The 20,286-nt window shown below is 45.8% G+C and overlaps 1 protein-coding gene across 3 annotated transcripts in view; it reads left to right on the top strand.

Annotated features, from left to right (window-relative positions):
• TRAPPC10 (trafficking protein particle complex subunit 10) overlaps positions 1-20,286 on the top strand; it is a 584,087-nt gene that overhangs the window by 308,410 nt on the left and 255,391 nt on the right. For all 3 annotated transcript variants that reach the window (XM_085620787.1, XM_085620788.1, XM_085620789.1), the window contains 2 exons: positions 1,101-1,177; positions 20,016-20,107. In XM_085620787.1, coding sequence (XP_085476913.1) covers positions 1,101-1,177; positions 20,016-20,107 — 169 coding nt within the window. The remainder of the gene's footprint in view (positions 1-1,100; positions 1,178-20,015; positions 20,108-20,286) is intronic.

The following is a 20,286-nucleotide window of genomic DNA, read 5'->3' on the forward strand; positions in this document are numbered from 1 at the left end:
GCATCATAATAAATGCAGTGCATGATAACGCTTTCTTCGGTGTCAGGCTTTAGTTTTTCACCCTTGTTGGTGCAGCCAGTGCTGTGTATCTCTAGACACGCGTTTCAGGATAATTCAGTAGAGAGCAACACTTTTTTTGGGGGTGTTGGAGATGCTGCCCAAAGTCTTCTCAGGCCTCTGTACCACTCGCTGGGCGCAGGTGCTTCAACCAGAGCTCGTCGGCTCATTAGCTCAAAGGAGCCTTTCAAATACACAGCACTGGCTGCACCAACAAGGGTGGAAAAACTAAAGCCTGACACCGAAGAAAGTGTTATCATGCACAGCATTTATTATGATGCATCGGGGCAAACTGAGTGCTGGAGCGTGAGGCAGTGTGCGCCCGCCCCCTCCTAGTCTCACAAATATGAAGCCCAGGGTGACACTTGGGAAATCATTGTGTATTTGGAGCGGTCAGACTCAAGCCAAAGCTGTATACAGTGTTTAGTGTCTTCAGTTGTAACCTCCGGTCTCATGAACTGAGGCCCTGCATGACACTTGGTGCCTTGTAGTGTACCTGGAGCCTCGGAGCTCATGAACCGGAGCTATGCACAATATTTGGCCTCTTTTGTTGTCATCCTTGGTCTCTTAAACTGAAGCCTTGTGTGACATTTGTTGTCTCCTGGTGTAATCGGAAGTTCTGATCTTATTGCCTGAAGGTCTAGGTAAAGTTTAATGCCGCCTAGTGTAGCAGGAGTCCCTCCGCTCATAAACCATACTCTGTGATGTTTGCAATCTCCTCTTGTAACTGATGCTTCCTCTCTAATAATAAGGCCCTGTGTGACACTTAGCATCTCCTAGCTTAACTGGAGCGCCCATCTCATAAAGTGACGTCGTTGAGACACTTGTCTCCTGCTGTACTTGGAGCTGCAGAGCTCATGAATGGAAGCTCCACGTAAAGCACGGCTCTCTTAGTGTAACTGGATCTGTCTGCCTCTAACTCTGGTCTCTGAATGACCTTTTCTAGAGGAGGCTGTGCTTGGGGTTCTTCAAATCAATCAAACTTCTCTGTCTGTGGTGTTAGATGCAACTCACATTTTCCTCTCCACTCCTCTGTTTTACAGTAAACACCGCCCAGAGTCCGTACAAGAAGCTGAACGAAGCCTTGTCATCTGTGGAAGCGTTTGAGAAACACTACTTGGTAAGAATGACTCCAGACAGAGCTAGCTGGTTTATTTAGGATATATTATCTGCTCTTCAGGATACTACATTCTGCTCATTCCTCACATGTAACTGTTGTCTTGTTAACTGGTTCCCAGGGTAGTTCTTCTTATGGTCCACAGCGGCCCAGTCCATATGCTTGATTTGTTGGCCCAGTTTGTTTCTGATCCCTCCTTACCTCCACTGACGCATGGATCCTTCTAAGTGTCTGAATGGTCTTCCTGGCATGTTGGTCCTGTAGATGATTCGCTTTAGATGTAACCTGGCATCACTTGGATGGGCAGAGCCTGATTCAGCAGATAAGCCACATGAAAATGTTTACCTTCTTTCTGACATTCTTTATTGCTAATCTTATATCTTAATGTTAAAGAAGTGATGGTGTAAATCAGGTGGCCACGTAGCTGAGGAACACACTTGTTCTGTTATTTTTGCGATGAGCTTCTCTGCCTTTGATTTCCCATAGTGATTCCCATGTGTGCTCCTTAGTACCTGCATTGGTTGTGTGAGCTCCGGTGCTGTATCTGCGGCAGGTTTCACTTCACTGATTAATCACAGAAGTGCGTCTTCTTACAGAAGAAGTTAAGTTGTCTTGCAAGCAATTCATATGGAAACCTGCAGAAGCCATAGATCAAACCTCAACACAAGTATTAACATTAGTCACATGATGAAAGGAAATAATGGCTGTCTCACTGCTCTAAAGGACTTCCTTACTTGAAGCCCCCCTGCACTGTCACTGAGCCAAGCGTTCAAGGCGGCTGAATTCGATGGGAAGCCCAAGTAAGAAAAATTCATACAAAGTGTAAATCAAATCTAATTGGAAATCCAGGAGATGCTGGAACATTGGTCGCAAGAACAAGCATATATATTATTTTTAAAATTGGATGGCGCCTTTGATGAATGTACTCCTGTACTATTGAATTTTCACATTGTACTTAGTTGTAATTCAAACATTTTTAATTGCTGGCCACCTACATGCATCAACCGTAGAGTTTAGAAATTTCAAGTTCCATTTCTCAATGGCCTTTCCAAACGAACACATGGTAACTATTAAAAGTACCAGCTCAGACCCTGTGTTTTGTAGCGAACTACATCAAGCCTTAACGGACTATTTTGATTTTAACTCTGGGTCAGTGGGTAGTGCAGGATCGCTATGGGAAGCGTTTAAAGTCACAATAAGGGGGCATTGCATTAACAAACATGCTGGCATTCTGAAGGACATTCAGCAGCAACTGAACATGACTGAAAGAGACATTGCACAACTAGAGGAAGAACATATAATAACGCAAAACTCTGCGCTGCTAGCAAAAATAAGGGAGAAGATCGATGATTGTCAGATACACGCAGCTGATGAAATAAAATATAAATCGCGTAGATTCACGGCACAAACGTATGGAGAGGGAGGTAGACAGGGACGAGCCTTGTCAACCAAAATAAAACCGGCACCCACAGCGTCCTACATAACACGTGTGTAGATGACGACAACCACACTTTATACGACACCTTCATCTATATTGCTTCAAAAACTATTTTAGTCAACTCTATGGCACAGAAATAACCACTACCTCACTAGAAATAAATCAATATCTGCAGGATATTGCCATAGCATGGCTGTCTGATACTCACCGGAAATTCCTAAGCCACCATATCACTAAAGATGAAATTGTAGACGCTATAAACTCTCTCCCAAATAATAAAGCACATGGCTTGGACGGGCTCCCTGGAGAATTTTATAAGGCATATAGCGATCTGTTGATACCATATTTGGCCGAAATGTATGAGGATGTACATGAAGAAGGCAAACTACCCGCTTCACTAAGGGAGGCCCTCTTGGTAGCCCTCCCAAACCAGACATAGACTCCACAAAATGTGACTCTTACCGGCCGTTATCTTTAATAAATATAGATGTAAAGATTTTAGCAAAAATAATCGCAACCAGGATACAGCTCCTACAGGAGAGACTGGTACTGCCAGATCAGGCAGGGTTTGTACCCAATAGATCCACTACTCACAACCTTCGTACCATCTTCGCATTATATCCCCATTTAGATCCAGACATCCCAGCAGCGGCGGCCCTACTAGACGCGGCGAAAGCCTTTGATTCCGTTGAATGGGTGTACATGTTTACAGTGTTACGAAGAATGGGCTTTCCAGAGACATTTCTGAAATGGATAGAAATATTATATAACTACCCCATTGCCACAGTTAGAATAAATGGGCACACGTCGGACCCTACAAGTATAGGTCGAGGGACGAGACAGGGCTGCCTGCTCTCCCCTATCTTGTTCACGTTGATATTAGAACCCTTGGCCTGCAAGATTAGACAGACACACTCAGTCGGCATTGCAATTCCATCTCCGCCCCCTCAGCATCTCCCTCTATGCTGACGATATGGTGCTATTTACTCAGCACCCAAATACATATTTAAATACACTTATAATGGAATATATTAGATTTGAGCAATACTCAGGCCTGCGAATAAACTGGGATAAATTGGTGGTCATACCGCTTACATCGGTCACAACACAGCTGAACTTGGACTAGCCCCTGAAGTGGCACACGGACCTGGTAAAATATTTAGGCATATGGGTACATAGGGATCCGGTACTGGTGGTAAGGGAAAATTATGGCAGAGCAATAACTAAACTGGACGAACAGATAGTCAGATGGATATGGATGCCCCTTTCACTAGCTGACCGTATAGCTTTGCAAAAGATGATTTTCCTGCCAAAATGTTTATATTTATTTAGTAATATCCCTATTTGGTTAACATAGGCAATGTTCTCAAAATTGAGGACGACCATGCAGAAATTCACATGGGCGGGAAAACAGGCCAGAATATGCTGGGATATTTTGACGAAACTGTACCACAAAGGTAGTTTTGGAGCGCCAGATCTCCAATTATACTATTGCTGCGCGCAGGCACAGCATGCCCACTACTGGCTACGACCACACGTGTATATCCCACACATGTCAGTGGAAAGGGATAGTTTATACCTGACCCCTCTGACAGCCTATGTATCGGACCCTAAGTCCTTTACCCACAGTGATAGGATTCAAACAGTACACTGTACCTCGAGAGCCTGGTATATGCTAGCACGTCGTGCCGAGAAACTTCCCGTTTATGCACCATCACTTCCTATTGCATGCCACCCGAGACTGTCAGTCACGCAGGAAAAAGGGATGCTACAGCTGCTGGACGAGATGAAACTAAATACTATGGCAGATGTATTTCCACACGGTAGATTGATTCAGAGGGAGGACCCATCACTAAGCACACACAATACACCCATGAAGTTGTTTGCCCATATGCGTTTGAAGACAGCGATGAGAGAACTGTACGCCTCATTTCCGGAGGAACCACCCCAATTGCATTCCCTGCAAACACTAATAATTTCACCTAGCCGCCGGAAATTGGTCACCCATTTATACAACTTTTCACAATCAGAGCAAGTAGGGCTCGTGAACAGATCGCTTAATAAATGGGAAAAGATTCTAGCGAACAAGATTGGGAATATAGTTGTATGCAGTTGCAACTAATGGCACCAAATTGTAATTTGCGCATAGTACACTTTAAATTCTTACATCAATTTTATTATACCCCGACTCAATTACACAAATATGGCCTTCGACCAAATGACCAGTGTTACAGGTGTGAGGCTCTACGGGCTGACTTCTTACATACGGCATGGGGCTGCCCACAGATACATAAATACTGGAAGGAAGTTAAGGGAGCACTCGCACTCATGTTATCCGAAATGATACCAAATGCACCACTGGTATGCTTATTAGATATATATAAGCTAACACCTGTAAAAAGAAGGACATTTTTGGCTGTAGCGCTTCTACGAGCAAAGCGCCGCGTTGCCATCAGATGGGGTAGTAAACGCCCTCCCAGATTCAAAGACTGGCTCAAGGACATGTCATATTGTAGAAACACCTTGGAGGTCTATGCGGAAGAACTTCCGCAAGCATCCAGGCCTAGAGACTACTGATGCAATATCTCCAACATGCACAGGCAGACGAGTAAACATCATGGTAAATAGTGGGACAGTAGAATATATGACAATCTCATCAGCTTCCTAGTAGGAGGGGACCAGAGGAAATGTTTAATCAGGTGATCTAGAAATGTACAAAAAAAAGTGAATTGTATGGTAGTACATTTAAGGAATCTAGTGATAAGACGGGTAACCTGAGTGGCGCTGATAGATATGTGATCCCCCCAGATACAGGAAAAAAAACACACTACTATGAATGTATACTATGTGATGTACTCTTATATTATGCATGATTGAGATATACTGTAATGGATGCTGTGTTCGATTGTTGACTGGAACCAATAAACAAAAAAAAAAAAAATACCAGCTCACTGGCAAGAATAGAATTGCATATGTCAGTTAGTAAGGTTTTTCGAGAATTGAGAAATGCAATGTTGAGATTGGAAGTGGAGTGACTCGGGATTCCCAATTTGACTGTTAATATACAAGAAACTAAACACAGACGGAGGAATAAGGAATTGTTAGAGTGAGACCAGACTGGAGCATGTAACACTTGGCAATACTAGTGATGAGCAATGAAGAACTCAGTCATTTGACCTGGAAATTAAAGCACAGTGAGTTCTTCACCTCTGTCACGTGGTATTACAGGTATTACTAAGATTAGGAAATTAGGAAACAGCCAGGGTCGTTCTCCCAACCACTGATATAATATTCTCTCAGTCAGTCTAAAAACCTTGAGTGTCTCTGTCCTTTGTGTGAACAGTGAAAGTGAGTGTAGAGCAGGCAGGACCACTTTTTGAAGTGATTGCTGCCCCTTCTCAGGAGGACAATGAAACCATAAGCTGTTCAACACACTTTTATTTGGTGACGCCTGTTTCTGAAAACATGGAATCCAGTTCCTTGTCTGATCCCTCCTTCCTCTTTGTCTCGCAGTTCTATTCTTCATCATCTAAGCCTTGATTGAATATGGAATGAATCGGTCTGTCAGTTGGACCAAACTGCACCCGTGGGAAGTGGAATTTTAGTACAAAGCCACTGTTGTCAACCTTTGCATCCACATAATCCTGACGCAAGAAAAGAAAATTCTGAATGCTGGCCTGATAAATACTCAATAGGAAGACCGTCTAGTCCTAATGCTCTTTTTAGAAAGGTAGTTTCAGATGCAACATAGTCCACCTGGCTGCCCTCTGTGGTTCAACAAAATGCCATTTTCACTGGAACCATTCCATTAGCTAGGGTTCCTTTACACCTGGACAAAACCTAGCCCTTTCCCCCAAGTCTATTGTCTTGTACTTTTTTCTTTCCCACCCCAATTTTTCCTTTTCCTATTTTTATTTTTATTTTCATTTTCATTGCATTATACAGCTCAATTGTTGTCAATCCTTTCTTTTCAACCTTCTGTCCAGCTGCAGCCTCTACTTCACATTCTCTTGTGTCTCTGCTACTCTTCTCCCATTCTAGGAATCTCTTTTTAGGACAGATCTCCCGCACCTTCCCCCACTTTTTCTGTTCCTCTATCAATTTTGTATTTTCCTTTTCTTCATGAGGCCTCGTCCTCTCACCCTTTCTTCTGTTCGGCTAATGGTAGACATAATATACAAGTAACCGTCACGTTTTATTTATTGACTTTCATGATTATACCCTCCTCTCATTGCCTTTTACATTTTATTTCAGTTAATGTTACATTTCATGTCCTCTTAGTAATTGTAAGAATGTTTTGTATTTTGCATTTTCTTTTTAGTATTGGGTCTGCAAATTGGATACTGTGTTCAGGGTAGATTTTGTTTTTCACAAAAATTATTTTTATCTTTTGTGTTTTATCATATTTGAGATTTGAGCTTGTATAATTAGGATTCCGTCCTGACATGGAGATCTGGGGTAGTGTCCCTTTTATTAAAAAGATCTTCACCAGATGCCTTGATTGCAGGAAGTATTGAGCAATTCCCTCACTTGCTAAAATCTTCAAACATTCTTTGGTTTAACAGCTCTCTATTCATCTAGAGATTTGTAATAGTTTTATTATCTTTGCCACCTGCTACCACATTTGGAGTCGGAAATCCTATTAGCAGTTTTTCTTCCCATCTCCCCAAAGATATTACATCATCAATGGTGGCAACTGCTTTGGTGGGGACATAAAACAATAACCACAGGTCTCCCATGCTATGAAGATATGAAAAACTTGTCACTCAATTTTTGTGTAGACAGACTCCCAAAGTGAGGTTGTGTCTTTGAAGAAAAAAACAAAAACAAAAAAATGTACCCTCATACACTTGTAGTTTTCCCCAGTGCATGGGAGACATTTGTGGGCTTTTAGCTGTCCAGGACAGATATGACTTTTGTGGCAGTCTGGGAATGGAAAATTGCTCTAAGTAGGGCAGACCCACAAGTCACTCTTGCTGACTATGTCGGCTAATATGGTTTTCCCATTGATTGTGCTATTAGTGGTTCTACCATTGGAATGCGATATGCAATAAATTGTTGGACATATAGTTGCCAATCTTTGGTGGGTGTCCATTACTATCCACCTGTTATTCCTATACATGAATCTGTCAGTCCCACCTAAATATTTGGAATGAAACTAAAATAACTGAGCCTGGTAAAGTTTGCGTGCAGGTCTTTCTGAAACATTGCACGACCTACCTTATTTTCAACCACTCACTTCTTCAGTACGTTTGATTTGACTCAATGCTTCTGAAATAATCATTGTGCTTGTGTCAAGAACCCTTCTAAACGGTCATGCTTGAGGGAAACTGCTTCCGCTCTATCTTGGTAAAGGGATGCTATTCAAACTGAAAGTTGCATATCGCTGGCTTTGAGTCCGAACCAATTAATCCTTACTCCCTATTTCCTGCACCTCATAAGAAGGGCCTAGCTCTAGTTCCACCTATTGAAAACGTGTCCTCATACCATTCATGATGGTCTGATGAGTGCCCTGTTCAGTAGCAAATTACTGAGCAGTCTGATGAGTGGATGGCCTAATATTTTCTGCCTAAATCAAGGGTGGTATAACATTTGGCATTTAGATTCTGAAAGCAATATTATCGTTCAGGGACCAAACCGGTTCTCTGTGCATTGTATGTAACATAGCCTGTCTTCTACACAGGTCCCATTCCTCACAAACCTAAAAAAAATAATCAAAATGTATGTTCCAAGCTGGGCCCTTTGATGAACAAACTAAGGACTGCTTGTTACTCTGAAAATGAAACTGGCTGGTGTTGGAAATCCTACTTGTGTTATAGACACCAATATGGAATAGTCTTCCAGTGATCTTAAAGCTATGACAGAACTATAGCAATCCTCAAGCACCATATGTGCATCTACTCCTTTGTGTCCCAATGTACACCTCTCCATTGGTGTTGAGACCGCAAGGCTGAGAGCCATGAGCTTTACAAATCTACCTGCCACCTTTCCGTTCTTCCATCTGTCCTTGCTGTTGGAAAGGAGAGGGACCGTGCCCTTCAGCACTCTTCAGTAAAGTATCCAGAAACCAGCGAGCGTTGGAATCACAGGGCTAGACTGCATGTTATTGTCTTAAAATGTATTCTCTGGCCTCCAGAACTGAAATATCGAAGATGAGGGTGGTGGCTTTACCACAGCTCGGGCAGTAGTGACGGATCAATAAAGACCGTACGGTTAAGACTGCTAGAGCTGTGAATGCGTCACTTTTTACATCTGGTCTACACTGCCACATACAAGGAATATTATTGGACTTAGTTTTACCATAAAACCTTTCTCCTGCTATTTGTGGCATCCTGTAAAAGAGCATAATTTGAGTCGTCCAAGCAAAACCTTTCAAGTGCGACCTTGAAGTCCGCTTATCAGTATGTATGTCTTCACAATATTTTAATGTTTTTCGGGTAGCCATTTAATTGAAAAGAAACTGTAATTTCCTCCACTCTTGCAACCAATCCGGATTAGTAGTCATTTAATCAAATGTATAGTTTCCTAGTAATAATAAAATAAGATACCTTGACCACAACAATAGTAATAACATTTTGTAATTGTCTTTACTAATACACATAAAGCAGGGTTTTCTGAAGAGACTTAATATTTATCCAGAGTATTGCGGGGATTCTGCACATACACAGAACTATGCGCAGGAAAACAGGACCTCGGTGTGTACGGGCTTAGCCTTCCTACCGCCTCAGTTCCCAAACTCCCTGAACCGACTAGCTATAGTGTCTCATTCGTTCTCCTACATAATCACAAAGCTACAAATGATTATACAACCCAGAACACAACACTGCCGACTCTCTCAAAAATCGCGGTAGCAAGACGGACCCTTACGCTTACTCACTCGTACTTGTCAACAATAAGAATAGACAGTCACTATTATAGTTCAAAATGTTTATTTTAACTATAGTACTAACAAATACAGTACATAAGCCACTACTATCAGCAAAATGGGTAAACCTAAAACTGTTAGCATTGTAGCAAGTCCATAGACTATAAAAGGTGATGTCATTGTATACAGACAGTGGATAAAGGACTATAAGGCCTAACCACCCTCCCCTTGGAAATACGTTTTTTTATATAAAGGAAGATCTCTGGGCTTTGTCAGCAGACCCATACCTTAGTGCCTGGATGGTAGTTTTACATCATAGGAACTGCATAGCTCTTCTCTGTGGAAAGACCCCTCTCCAAGTGTGTGTTAAACCAACATGCAACCCCGTAATCTCAAAGCACGAGTTTCCATCAGCCGCAGCTGGGTTGCATGTTTTGTCTTAGTGCTAGGGACTGACCAGAACAGAATAACAAGGGACATTGTTTATCGACCTTCCACTCCGCAGAAAGCAGACGGTTCTCATGTGAAAGGCACAAACAGAGTCTTTCAAAATAAAGTAATGTAGTAACGTGCGCTAAAGCAGCAACATGACAGCAGAGCTCATGCTAACTTAGCAGTGTTGACAATGACCCCAACGGCCATATGACAATAGTTGTAAGGAATCGGTAATTTCCATTAATTTTTTTCATCTTTTCATTACATGTTGTGGTCTCATTGAAAACAGAGTGACAAAGCTCACTTACCTGGTAGAGTGCCTCTTGTATCTCAAAATGTAAAATGTCTGGTGGATTACAGACTCCTGACTGAATTAAAGCCGATTTTGCATGAGAATACAACATTTAAATACGTGTACATTTTACTGCGGGCAGCTGTAGGGCAACAAGGTGGGCATGGCTGTCTCATAGTCTTTGTTAGCACATTTTCTTCGTCCATCTTATAGAAAGGATGTATTTTTTTGATGGACTGATGAAAAGGAAGAATAATGGCAGAAACAAATAAGGGGAAACTACCTTTGTGATGATTCTGTTATTGTTCGACCTTGGTCTCTCACCTTCACAACATCTACCTACCCATTTGCTCCTGTCTGATCATGTGCTGTGCTTCAGCATTGTATGTTTGATAAAGCAAGCAGAAATTGGGTGGGAATAGCTAGTGGAGATGGCAGACGTGCAGTTACTCTAGTCTGAGGTCCACTAAAACTTTTAAAATTACATGTTCGAGACATGTGAGCTGTAGATCACATGCTGTGCATAGCCTGCCATCTAGTGTTGGGTCCGGATGTTTGCACTCCTCCTTTTGGTGATAGTGCGCATGGGCTGCATTGTTTGTTTTTTCCCGCCGTTGGGTTCGAATGTGAATTGCGGCGCTCCGGTTCGGAACAGTTTCTCGGGTTCCCTTCGACACGCAATCTACTACCCTCGATGGTATTGGTTCCTGATTCCGTTTCCCATTCTCCGCGGATCATTTCGAACCAAGAATCGTTGATGGGAATGTTTGTCGAGGACCATTGAGCCTACCCGTGCCAGGCTCGCTAGCAGTCGATGGAACGGACGTCCCAGGTGTCTGGCCACGTTTCCGCGCACCAACTTGCACGAAGTGTGCAATTTCTGTTTGGCCCCGGAACACGACGAGAGACTGCGATGCGTGCCGATCGTTTAGATCAAAGAAGATGCTTCGTGACCGTCGGGATCGACGTCACGAGATGCAACACCAAGGCGGCTCCGTACCGGACATCTTTGGGGAAGATTCCGACCGAGAAGAAACACACCCTCAAGGAGCCAAGGAATAGGAGCATGTCTCCGTGTCCAAGGCCGACTCTGATATGGAAGAAGAGGAGCAAGGTACACTGGGTCAGTGTACCGTGAGTACAGAAACCCTCTTTCCCGAACAACCAAAACCGAAAAAGGCTCCGGTCCTTCCTCTGCCCAAAGTCGGCACCAAGGAAAAGTTTCGAGCACCCCACCCGCAGGCCCGGCGCCAAAACACAAAGACAAGCCTTCTGGCTCGGGCTCAAGTCGACCCCATGCCGGCGCCAACCCAAAATCCTCGATGCCGAAAACCAAGCATGTCCATGTTGCATCTTTGTCGAAGCCTAAATCTTTGGTGCCGAAGAGTTCGGAACCAAAACTTTTGACGTTGAAAACTGTAAGTAAAGAGAAAAAGACTCCGACAAAAGAGCCTCGGTCTGATGTTCCACCTCCGGATCCCGAAACAAAAAGAACTGGTTATTAACCCAGATACAGGACATATTAATGCCAATTTGCCAGAAAAGAGGAAATTGGCCCATCAGGATGAGCATCACATGCTCCTGAAGAAAAGGAATGTGGGTACAAACCCATCACCACCTTATATGCCACCTCCTTCACCTATTGTTCCTCAACTGCTCATTACCCCCACTAATTCACCACCACCACCACTATCACCTGACCCACAAGATTATGGGGATGAGGATAGGTCACAAGATGTTGACCCATGGGAGGATTATGATACTGATCCACACACAGACCCTGACTCTGACTTGTATCCATCCAGACCATCACCTCCTGATGACTATATAGGTTACGTTGAGCTTCTTAACAGGGCTGGAATTACATAAGGAGGCTTTAGAGGAGGACTGCTTGTTTGAGATCCTTAAGCCCCACTCAAAAAACTACACATACGCTACCAATGCTTAAGGGTATGCTTAAGCATGCAGATGAGGTTTTCAAAGAGCCCATAAGGGCAAGAATCATCATGCCCAGGGTTGAGAAAAAATATAAGCCAGCACCTACTGACCCTGCTTAAATCAAGGGTCAGCTGCCCTTAGACTCTCTTGTGGTCTCAAATGCTCGTAAGAGAGCGAACTCACAGACCACAGGTGAGGCCCCTCCTCCTTATAAGGAGTCCAAGTAAATTGATGCCTCTAGCGAAAGGGTAGCCTCACAAGCAGCTCATCACTGGCGCATTGCCAATGCTCAGGCTTTGCTACTCAGGTACGATAGAGCTCATTATGATGAGCTGGAAAAAGGTATCCAATTTCTGCCTGATGAGCACAAATCTAAGGCGAATGATCATATACGAGAGGGAAAACTTATCACCAATACCGCCATCAAGTGTGCATTACACAGCAGCACGTGCAGTAAACACCAGTGTGTTGCTACACAGACACGCATGGTTAGGAATATCAGGTTTCAAACCTGAGGTACAGGCCTCCATTCTCAATCAGCCCTTTGATAAAGAACACCTCTTTGGTCCAGCAGTTGACACCTCGCGGGAAGAAATGAAAAAAAGACAGAGGTTAATCAATCAATCAATTATAGCATTTACATACCCGTGAGGGTCTCAAGGCACTGGGGGGGGAGGAGAAGCTGCTACTGATCGAAGAGCCAGGTCTTGAAGTCTCCTGAAGGTTAGAAGGTCTTCGGTTTGCCACAGGCGGATGGGGAGGGTGTTTCATGTCTTGGCAGCAAGGTAGGAGAATGATCTGCCGGCGGCGGTCACTCTTCGGATGCGGGGGACGGTGGTGAGGGTGCGGTCTGCGGAGCTGGCGGGTGGGGGTGTAGAGGCCGAGTCGGCTGTTGAGGTACGCTGGTCTGGTGTTGTGGAGTGCCTGGTGTGCGTGGGTGAGGAGTTTGAAGGTTATCCTCTTGTTGATGGGGAGCCAGTGCAGGTCTCAAGTGGGGTGTGATGTGGCTGTGGCTGTGGCGAGGGATGTCGAGGATCAGGCGTGCGGAGGCATTATGGATGCGTTGGAGCAGTTTCAGGAGTTTGGCCGGGGCTCCTGCGTAAAGTGTGTTTAGTTAGTCCAGTCTACTGCTGACGAGGGCCTGGGTGACCGTCCTCCTTGTTCCGGTGGGGATCCACTTGTAGATCCTGCGAAGCATGCAGAGGGTGTTGAAGCAGGAGGAGGAGACGGAGTTGACCTGTTTCGTCATGGAAAGGGTGGAGTCGAGGCTGACCCCTAGGTTGCGTGCGTGGTCAGCAGGTGTAGGGGGTGCCCCTAGTGCAGTCGGCCACCAGGAGTCGTCCCAGGCCGAGGAGGTAGATCCGAGGATGAGAACCTCCGTCGTGTCCGAGTTCAGCTTCAGTCGGCTGTTTCTCATCCAGTCGGCGACAGCCTTCATTCCTTCGTGGAGGTTGGTTTTGGCGGTGTGGGGGTGTGGGGGTCTTTGGTGAGGGAGAGGATCAGCTGGGTGTCGGCGTAGGAGATGATGTTGAGGTCGTGCCGTCGTGCGACGTGGTCGAGCTGTGCCATGTAAACGTTGAACAGCGTTGGGCTGAGGGATGAGCCTAGGGGTATACCGCAGATGATCTCTGTGGCTTCGGAGCGGAGGGGGGGGGGGGGTGGGACGCTCTGTTTTCTGCAGGAGAGGAAGGAGGTGGTCCAGTCCAGGGCCTTTTCTTGGCTCCCGGCGTCGTGGAGGCGTGTTCGTAGTGTGCGGTGGCAGAACGTGTCGAAGGCGGCTGACAGGTCCAGGAGGGTGAGGGCCGCGGTTTCTCCGTTGTCAAGCAGGGTCCTGATGTCATCTGTGGCGGCGATGAGGGCAGTTTCGGTGCTGTGGTTGCTGCGGAACCCGGATTGAGACGGGTCCAGGATGCTGTTTTCCTCGAGGAAGCTGATCAATTGTTTGTTGACTGCCTTTTCGATGACCTTTGCCGGGAACGGGAGCAGGGAGATGGGTCGTGAGTTCTTGAGGTCCTTGGGGTCCGCTTTGGGTTTCTTGAGTAGGGCGTTGATCTCTGCGTGCTTCCAGCTCTCCGGGAAGGTCGGTGTCTCGAATTAGATGTTGATGGTTTTCCGGAGATGGGGTGCGATGGTGTTGCTGGCTTTGTTGAAGATGTGGTGCGGGCAGGGGTCCTCCGGAGATCCGGAGTGGATGGTGTTCATGATCTTGATGGTGTCGTCGTCTTTGATGTTGGTCCAGGCGAGTAGGCGGTTGGTGTGGGTGGTGGTCGTGGGAGCGGGGGTCTCAGCGGTTGCTGGGGTGGTGACAGCGTCGAAGCTGTCATGGATGCCTGCGATCTTGCAATGGAAGAAGGTGGCTAGCGAGTCGCACAGGTCTTGTGGCGGTGGGATGTCGTTTGGTGTTGGAGCTGGGGTTGGTGAGTTCCTTCACGATGTTGAAGATCTCTTTGCTGTTGTGTGAATTGTTGTCTAGACGGTCCTTTTGGCGGATCTGATGAGGTGGTGGTGGTGTCTGTGGGTGGCGTTCTTGTGGGCTGTGTAGCTTTCCGGTGTTCGTTCACGGATCCAGTTTTTTCTGAGTTTTCGGCAGGTTCGCTTGGAGGCCTGAAGGTCTTCGGTGAACCAGCTGGCTCTCTTGCTGGTGTGGGTGTCGGAGGGCTTCGTGAGCGGGGCGAGTGTGTTGGCGCAGTCGTCGATCCACTGTCTGAGGCTATGGGCTGCGGCGTTGGAGTCGGTCGGGTCTGCGTGTGGGCTCTGGGCGAGGGCGGTTGTTAGCTGGTCCTCTGTGACTTTGCTCCAGCGGCGGCGAGGCATCTGCTGGGTGCGGTGGTGTGTGGTAGGTTTCCGGAAGGTGAAGGGGAGTTTGGTGATGCGGTTGAAGAAGACGTGGGAGCTTGCTGAGAAGGTTGGGTCCAGCGTGTGGCCGGCTGAGTGGGTGGGTGTTGTGACGAGTTGTCCGAGGTTGTCGATCAGGGTGGAAGAGTTGGAGTCATCGTTGTTGTTCTCGAGGTGGAAGTTCAGGTCCCCAAGGAGGATGTAGTCCATGGAGGCGAGGGCGTGTGTGCTAACTAAGTCGGCGATGAAGTCGCTTAACTGCGGTCGGGGTCGGGGGGGGGGGGGGGGGGGGGGTCTGTAGACGAGGGTTCCTCTGATGGTGGTGTTGGGGCCGGTGTGAAACTGGAAGTGCAGGTGTTCGGCGGTGCTGAGGGTGTCTTCGGTGTTGGTTGATACTTTGAGAGTGTTCCTGTGGACGATGGAGATTCCTCCTCCTACTCCATTGGTGCGGTCCTTGCGGGTGATCTTGTAGTCTTCCGGGATGGCGATGTCGGGTGCCGAGGAGGGGTTCAACCAGGTCTCCGTCAGGAAGGCGACGTCCGGGGTGTTCGAGTCCAGTAGGTCCCAGAGTTCCACGGCGTGTTTGCGTGCGGAGCGGGTGTTGAGGTCGCAAAGTCCACGGGGGCTTTACAATTACCTACTAATAGAGGTTCCTTTTGCCGCTCCATTTACAGGGGTGGTGCCAAAAATATTACCACAGAAAATCCCTCCTCCTCTTACAAAGGCAACAACCAATCGCCCTCGTCAAAAGGATATTTTAGAGGAGGTTTTGGAGGAAACAATGGTAAGGGAAGAGGCAGAGACAACTCCACACACACTTCCCCCGTTAATAACAAACAGTGACTTCCTTTCGTTACCCCCGATCATTCCACTGCTGTCGGGGGACGTCGCTCTCAATTTCTGCCTGTCTGGAACAACATCACCTCAGACAAATGGGTTTTACAAATTATCCAATATGGTTACTGCCTGGAACTTACAGACACTCCCCCAAACGTTCTTCCAAGATCACATGCAATGTCCCAGGAACATCTTACCCTTTAAAAAAAAAGTTCTCTCCCTGTTACAAAAAGGAGCAATAGAACCAGTCCTATTAAAACGTCAAGGGACCGATGTATACTCCCTGTACTTCTTAATTCCCAAGAAGGACGGCTCTCAGGCTTGTACTAGACCTCAGACAACTAAATCTATACATTCAATCGGACCACTTTCACATGGTTACTCTCCAACAAGTGCTTCCGCTTCCCAACAAGGCGACTTTCTGTCCACTCTGGACTTGAAGGACGCCTATTTCCATATCCCAGTAAAATCGCAAATACCTAAGGTTCGTAATAGCAGGACAGCATTATCAGTTCAAGGTGCTCCCATTCAGAGTAACTACCGCACCCAAAGTTTTCACCAAGTGTTTAGCAGTAGTCGCAGCCCATCTTCGAAGACAACACATTCACGTCTTCCCATATCTGGACGACTGGCTCATAAAAGCCAACTTGCAAAAAAGGTGTCTCCATCACACTCACAAAACAGTGCAGTTGCTTCACAGTCAACCTGTCCAAGTCTCATCTACAGCCATCCAACACACAGGTATATCTGGGAGCCACAATAGATGCACAAAAGGCTTTGGCCTATCCCAATCCGGACAGAATCCGCAACATGCAGACTCTACTCTGCCAGTTCCAGCCTCAACACTCATTGCCAGCTCGAGTGTTCATGAAGTTACTAGGGATGATTGCGTCTTGCATACTAATAGTCCCTTACGCAAGACTTCACATGCGTCCCCTTCAAGAGTGCTTAGCACGTCAGTGGAACCAGGCTCAGGGTCTATTATCAGATCTAGTGTTGGTGGACGGCCGCACCTATTGCTCTCTGTAGTGGTGGAAAACACAAAACCTTTCAAAAGGGCGGCCCTTCATCGACCCGGTTCCACAGATAGTGCTAACAGTAGACGCATCCCTCACTGGTTAGGGATCTCACCTCCAGACGCATACAATTCAGGGTATGTGGCACCTGCAGCAAAAACAGCTTCATTTTTTTTTTTTTTTGCAAAAACAATTTTTATTGCATTCCTCAATTACAATTGCAATCCGCAATCTCCATCATATCAGTAGTCGTCTCCCGCAGATAGAAACCATTGCATAGTACAGTGTAGACCACTTCCAGCTACCAATGCACTGTCCCCCAACACTCCGCTAAGCAAATGCACCCTCCCCCCACCCACATGTCAGTGTGCCATAACATCAGGTACCGGGATAAGTCTTTTGTATAAGTAGCCGTGTTAGTGGCCGCGGGCTACTTCCCACCCCCATGGTCCGGCTCAGAGCAGAAAGGAGAAGGAAAGCCCTCCTAACACAGCTAGCACAGACCATCTGGAGATGGGCCATACATCACAGAATGTTTCTCCTTGCAGAGCACCTTCCAGGAGTAAACAATGAGATTGCAGAACTGCTCAGTCGTCAAAGACAACAGTTCTCCTCCCATTCTTCCAAATGTGGGGATTTCCAGACATATATCTGTTGGCCACAATCCTAAACGCAAAATACCCAAACTTTGCATCCAGACATCCACACCCATTGTCCTAGGGCATTGCACTATGGATAAATTGGTCAGGGATATTTGCCTATGCTTTTCCGCCTCTCCCACTCATTCCATTAGTGGTTTGGAAGCTCAGACAGGCGTCCCTGACATTAATCCTAGTTGCTCCCACATGGGCCCGACATCCCTGGTTCACAACCCTGTTGGAACTCTCAGTAGTTCCTCACCAAAAACTACACCTCACTCCCAATCTGCTTACTGAGAGCCATGGAGAGATAAGACATCCAGATCCCAGCCATCTCAACCTTGCGATCTGGCACCTGAAATCTTCGAGTTTGGTTACCTCAATCTTCCGCCAGACTGCATAAACATTATCAAGGAGGCTAGACGTCCTACTACAAGAGCATGCTATGCAGCAAAGTGGAAGTTTTTTGTGATACATTGCAATAAAAATCACATAATCCACTGGACGCTTCAGTTCAAAATATCGCCTGCTATTTGTTACACCTACAGTGTTTCAATTTGGCGTATTCTTCCATCCGCTTACATCTTGCCTCATACCTACAGAACAGGCAACATCTGTCTCTTTTTAGAGTGCCTGTCATCAAAGCATTCATGGACGGACTTGAAACAATCATTCCTCCGAGACTTCCACCTGCTCCAGTGTGGAATTTCAATATTGTCCACACAAGGCTAATGGGTCCACCCTTAGAGCCATTGCATAAATGTGAAATACAATGCCTTACTTGGAAGGTTGCTTTCCTCATAGCTATCACATCTCTGAGGAGAGTGGGTGAGATCCAGACAATAACCATAGAAGAACCTTTCTTACAAATACATCACAACAAAGTGGTTCTTCGGACCGATCCTTAATTTTTACCAAAGGTCATTTCTGCCTTTTACATCAACCAATGTGTTGAGTTGCCTGTGTTCTTTCCTCAACCAAATTCTGTGGCAGAACGTGTTTTACACACTTAAGATGTGAAAAGAGCAATTCTTTACTATATAGAAAGGACAAAACCTTTTTGCAAAACAAAAAAGCTATGTGTTGCGTTTATTCCACCGCATAAAGGCAATCCAATATCAAAGTCAGGCATTGCTAGGTGGATAGTCAAATGCATTCAGATATGCTATGCAAAAGCCAAAAGAACTTTAACAGTACCCCCAAGAGCGAACTCCACTCGCAAACTAAGGGCTTCCATGGCATTTATAGGGAACATACCCATAGATGAAATCTGCAAAGCTGCAACATGATCTACACTACACACATTCACAAAACACTATTGTGTAGATGTGTTAGCAAGACAGCAAGCTAGTGTGGGCCAAGCATTTTTACGTACACTATTTCAAACCACTGCAACAGGTACAGGTTAGCCACCGCTTTGAGAGATAACTGCTTCTTAGTCTATTTTCAACATGTGATCTACGGAAAATGCTACTTACCCAGTATGCATCTGTTCTTGGCACGTAGAGTTGTAGAGTCACATGTGCCCACCTGCCTCCCCGGGTACCTATACCTGTTGCAGTTACATCTTACTTAGATACATATATACATGGGCATCTCTTACTACATTTACTAACTCCATTATCACCCTCTGCGGCAAACAATCTAACAATGGAGTCGATGCCCATGCGCACTATCACCTAAAGGAGGAGTCACCTACCTCGTGACTGGAAAAGACTTCTTCGAACAAAAACAAAGTGCAAACATCTGGACCCAACACTAGATGGCAGGCTGTGCACAGCATGTGGCTCAACAGCTCTACATGCCAAGAACAGATGCATACTGGGTAAGTAGCATTTTCCTTACTTTTGAAAAGCTTTTCATTATTCTGCCTGGAACTGAATCCGATTCCCAACCATTTGTTAAGGAGGGTAAACAAGAGCTGACCTTGCCATAATCTTCATGTAATTAACATGCAGGACCCACTTGGCACAGGACGCTTGCAGAAGCAGATTCAGCACAGGGCTGCCTTAGAAAATGTACATAGTTTGCTAACTACAAGAGCAGCACAAGGACCTCGGATCTTGTAAGTCATGAAACACCCGTAGGAATGTTTAGGCTACTCGGAGACGCTGATCTAATGGCTGCAGAGGTGTTTCGTTGACACACTGTTCAGGGACGGTGCACTTGTTGGCACAAAGACTTTGAATTTTTTCAGTACTACTGGTAAACGACACATTCCGTGCACCTAGTACGGCTCGCTCACAAGTGCTTTAATCTGACAACCTTCTCAAGATATAGGAGAAAACCAACTAATCAGCCAAGACACCCCCCCACCCGCAAGTACTCTAGTAAATGAAGTTCACAAATGACTTGCAAACGGGTCAAGTCTAGCGTCCTATCTATAAGACATGGCATGAAAGATAGAGCCCTGTTAACTTTACAGGTCCCGAAATCTCTCCCTCAGCTGCATAGTGTCTAAAGCAGGTTCCTGTCAGTATGTTTCTCTTAATTGTGTGCTGCCTTTTACCCCTTGCATTTTTTTAATTGTCTTCTGCTTCTTTGTAGGATCTGTCACATGCAACAATCGAGATGTACACGAGCATTGGACGTATGCGCTCTGCCAGACTTGTGGGGAAGGACTTGGCAGAATTCTACATGTAAATGGAACCTCCCTTTCCTGTGTTCAGTTCGCCAACTATTGAATGATTAATTTCTTGCCTGGGGTTATAGACTGTGCCTCTTTGGTGGCGAAGCACAAGCATCCAGTATATGTTGTCTGCCTTGTAGCAAGGATGGAGTAAATGACATGTTAAAGTAGGGTAAGAGGGACTGTGGT

This window comes from Triturus cristatus, chromosome 8 (assembly GCF_964204655.1).
Source record: "Triturus cristatus chromosome 8, aTriCri1.1, whole genome shotgun sequence".
Classification (NCBI taxonomy): Eukaryota; Metazoa; Chordata; class Amphibia; order Caudata; family Salamandridae; genus Triturus; species Triturus cristatus.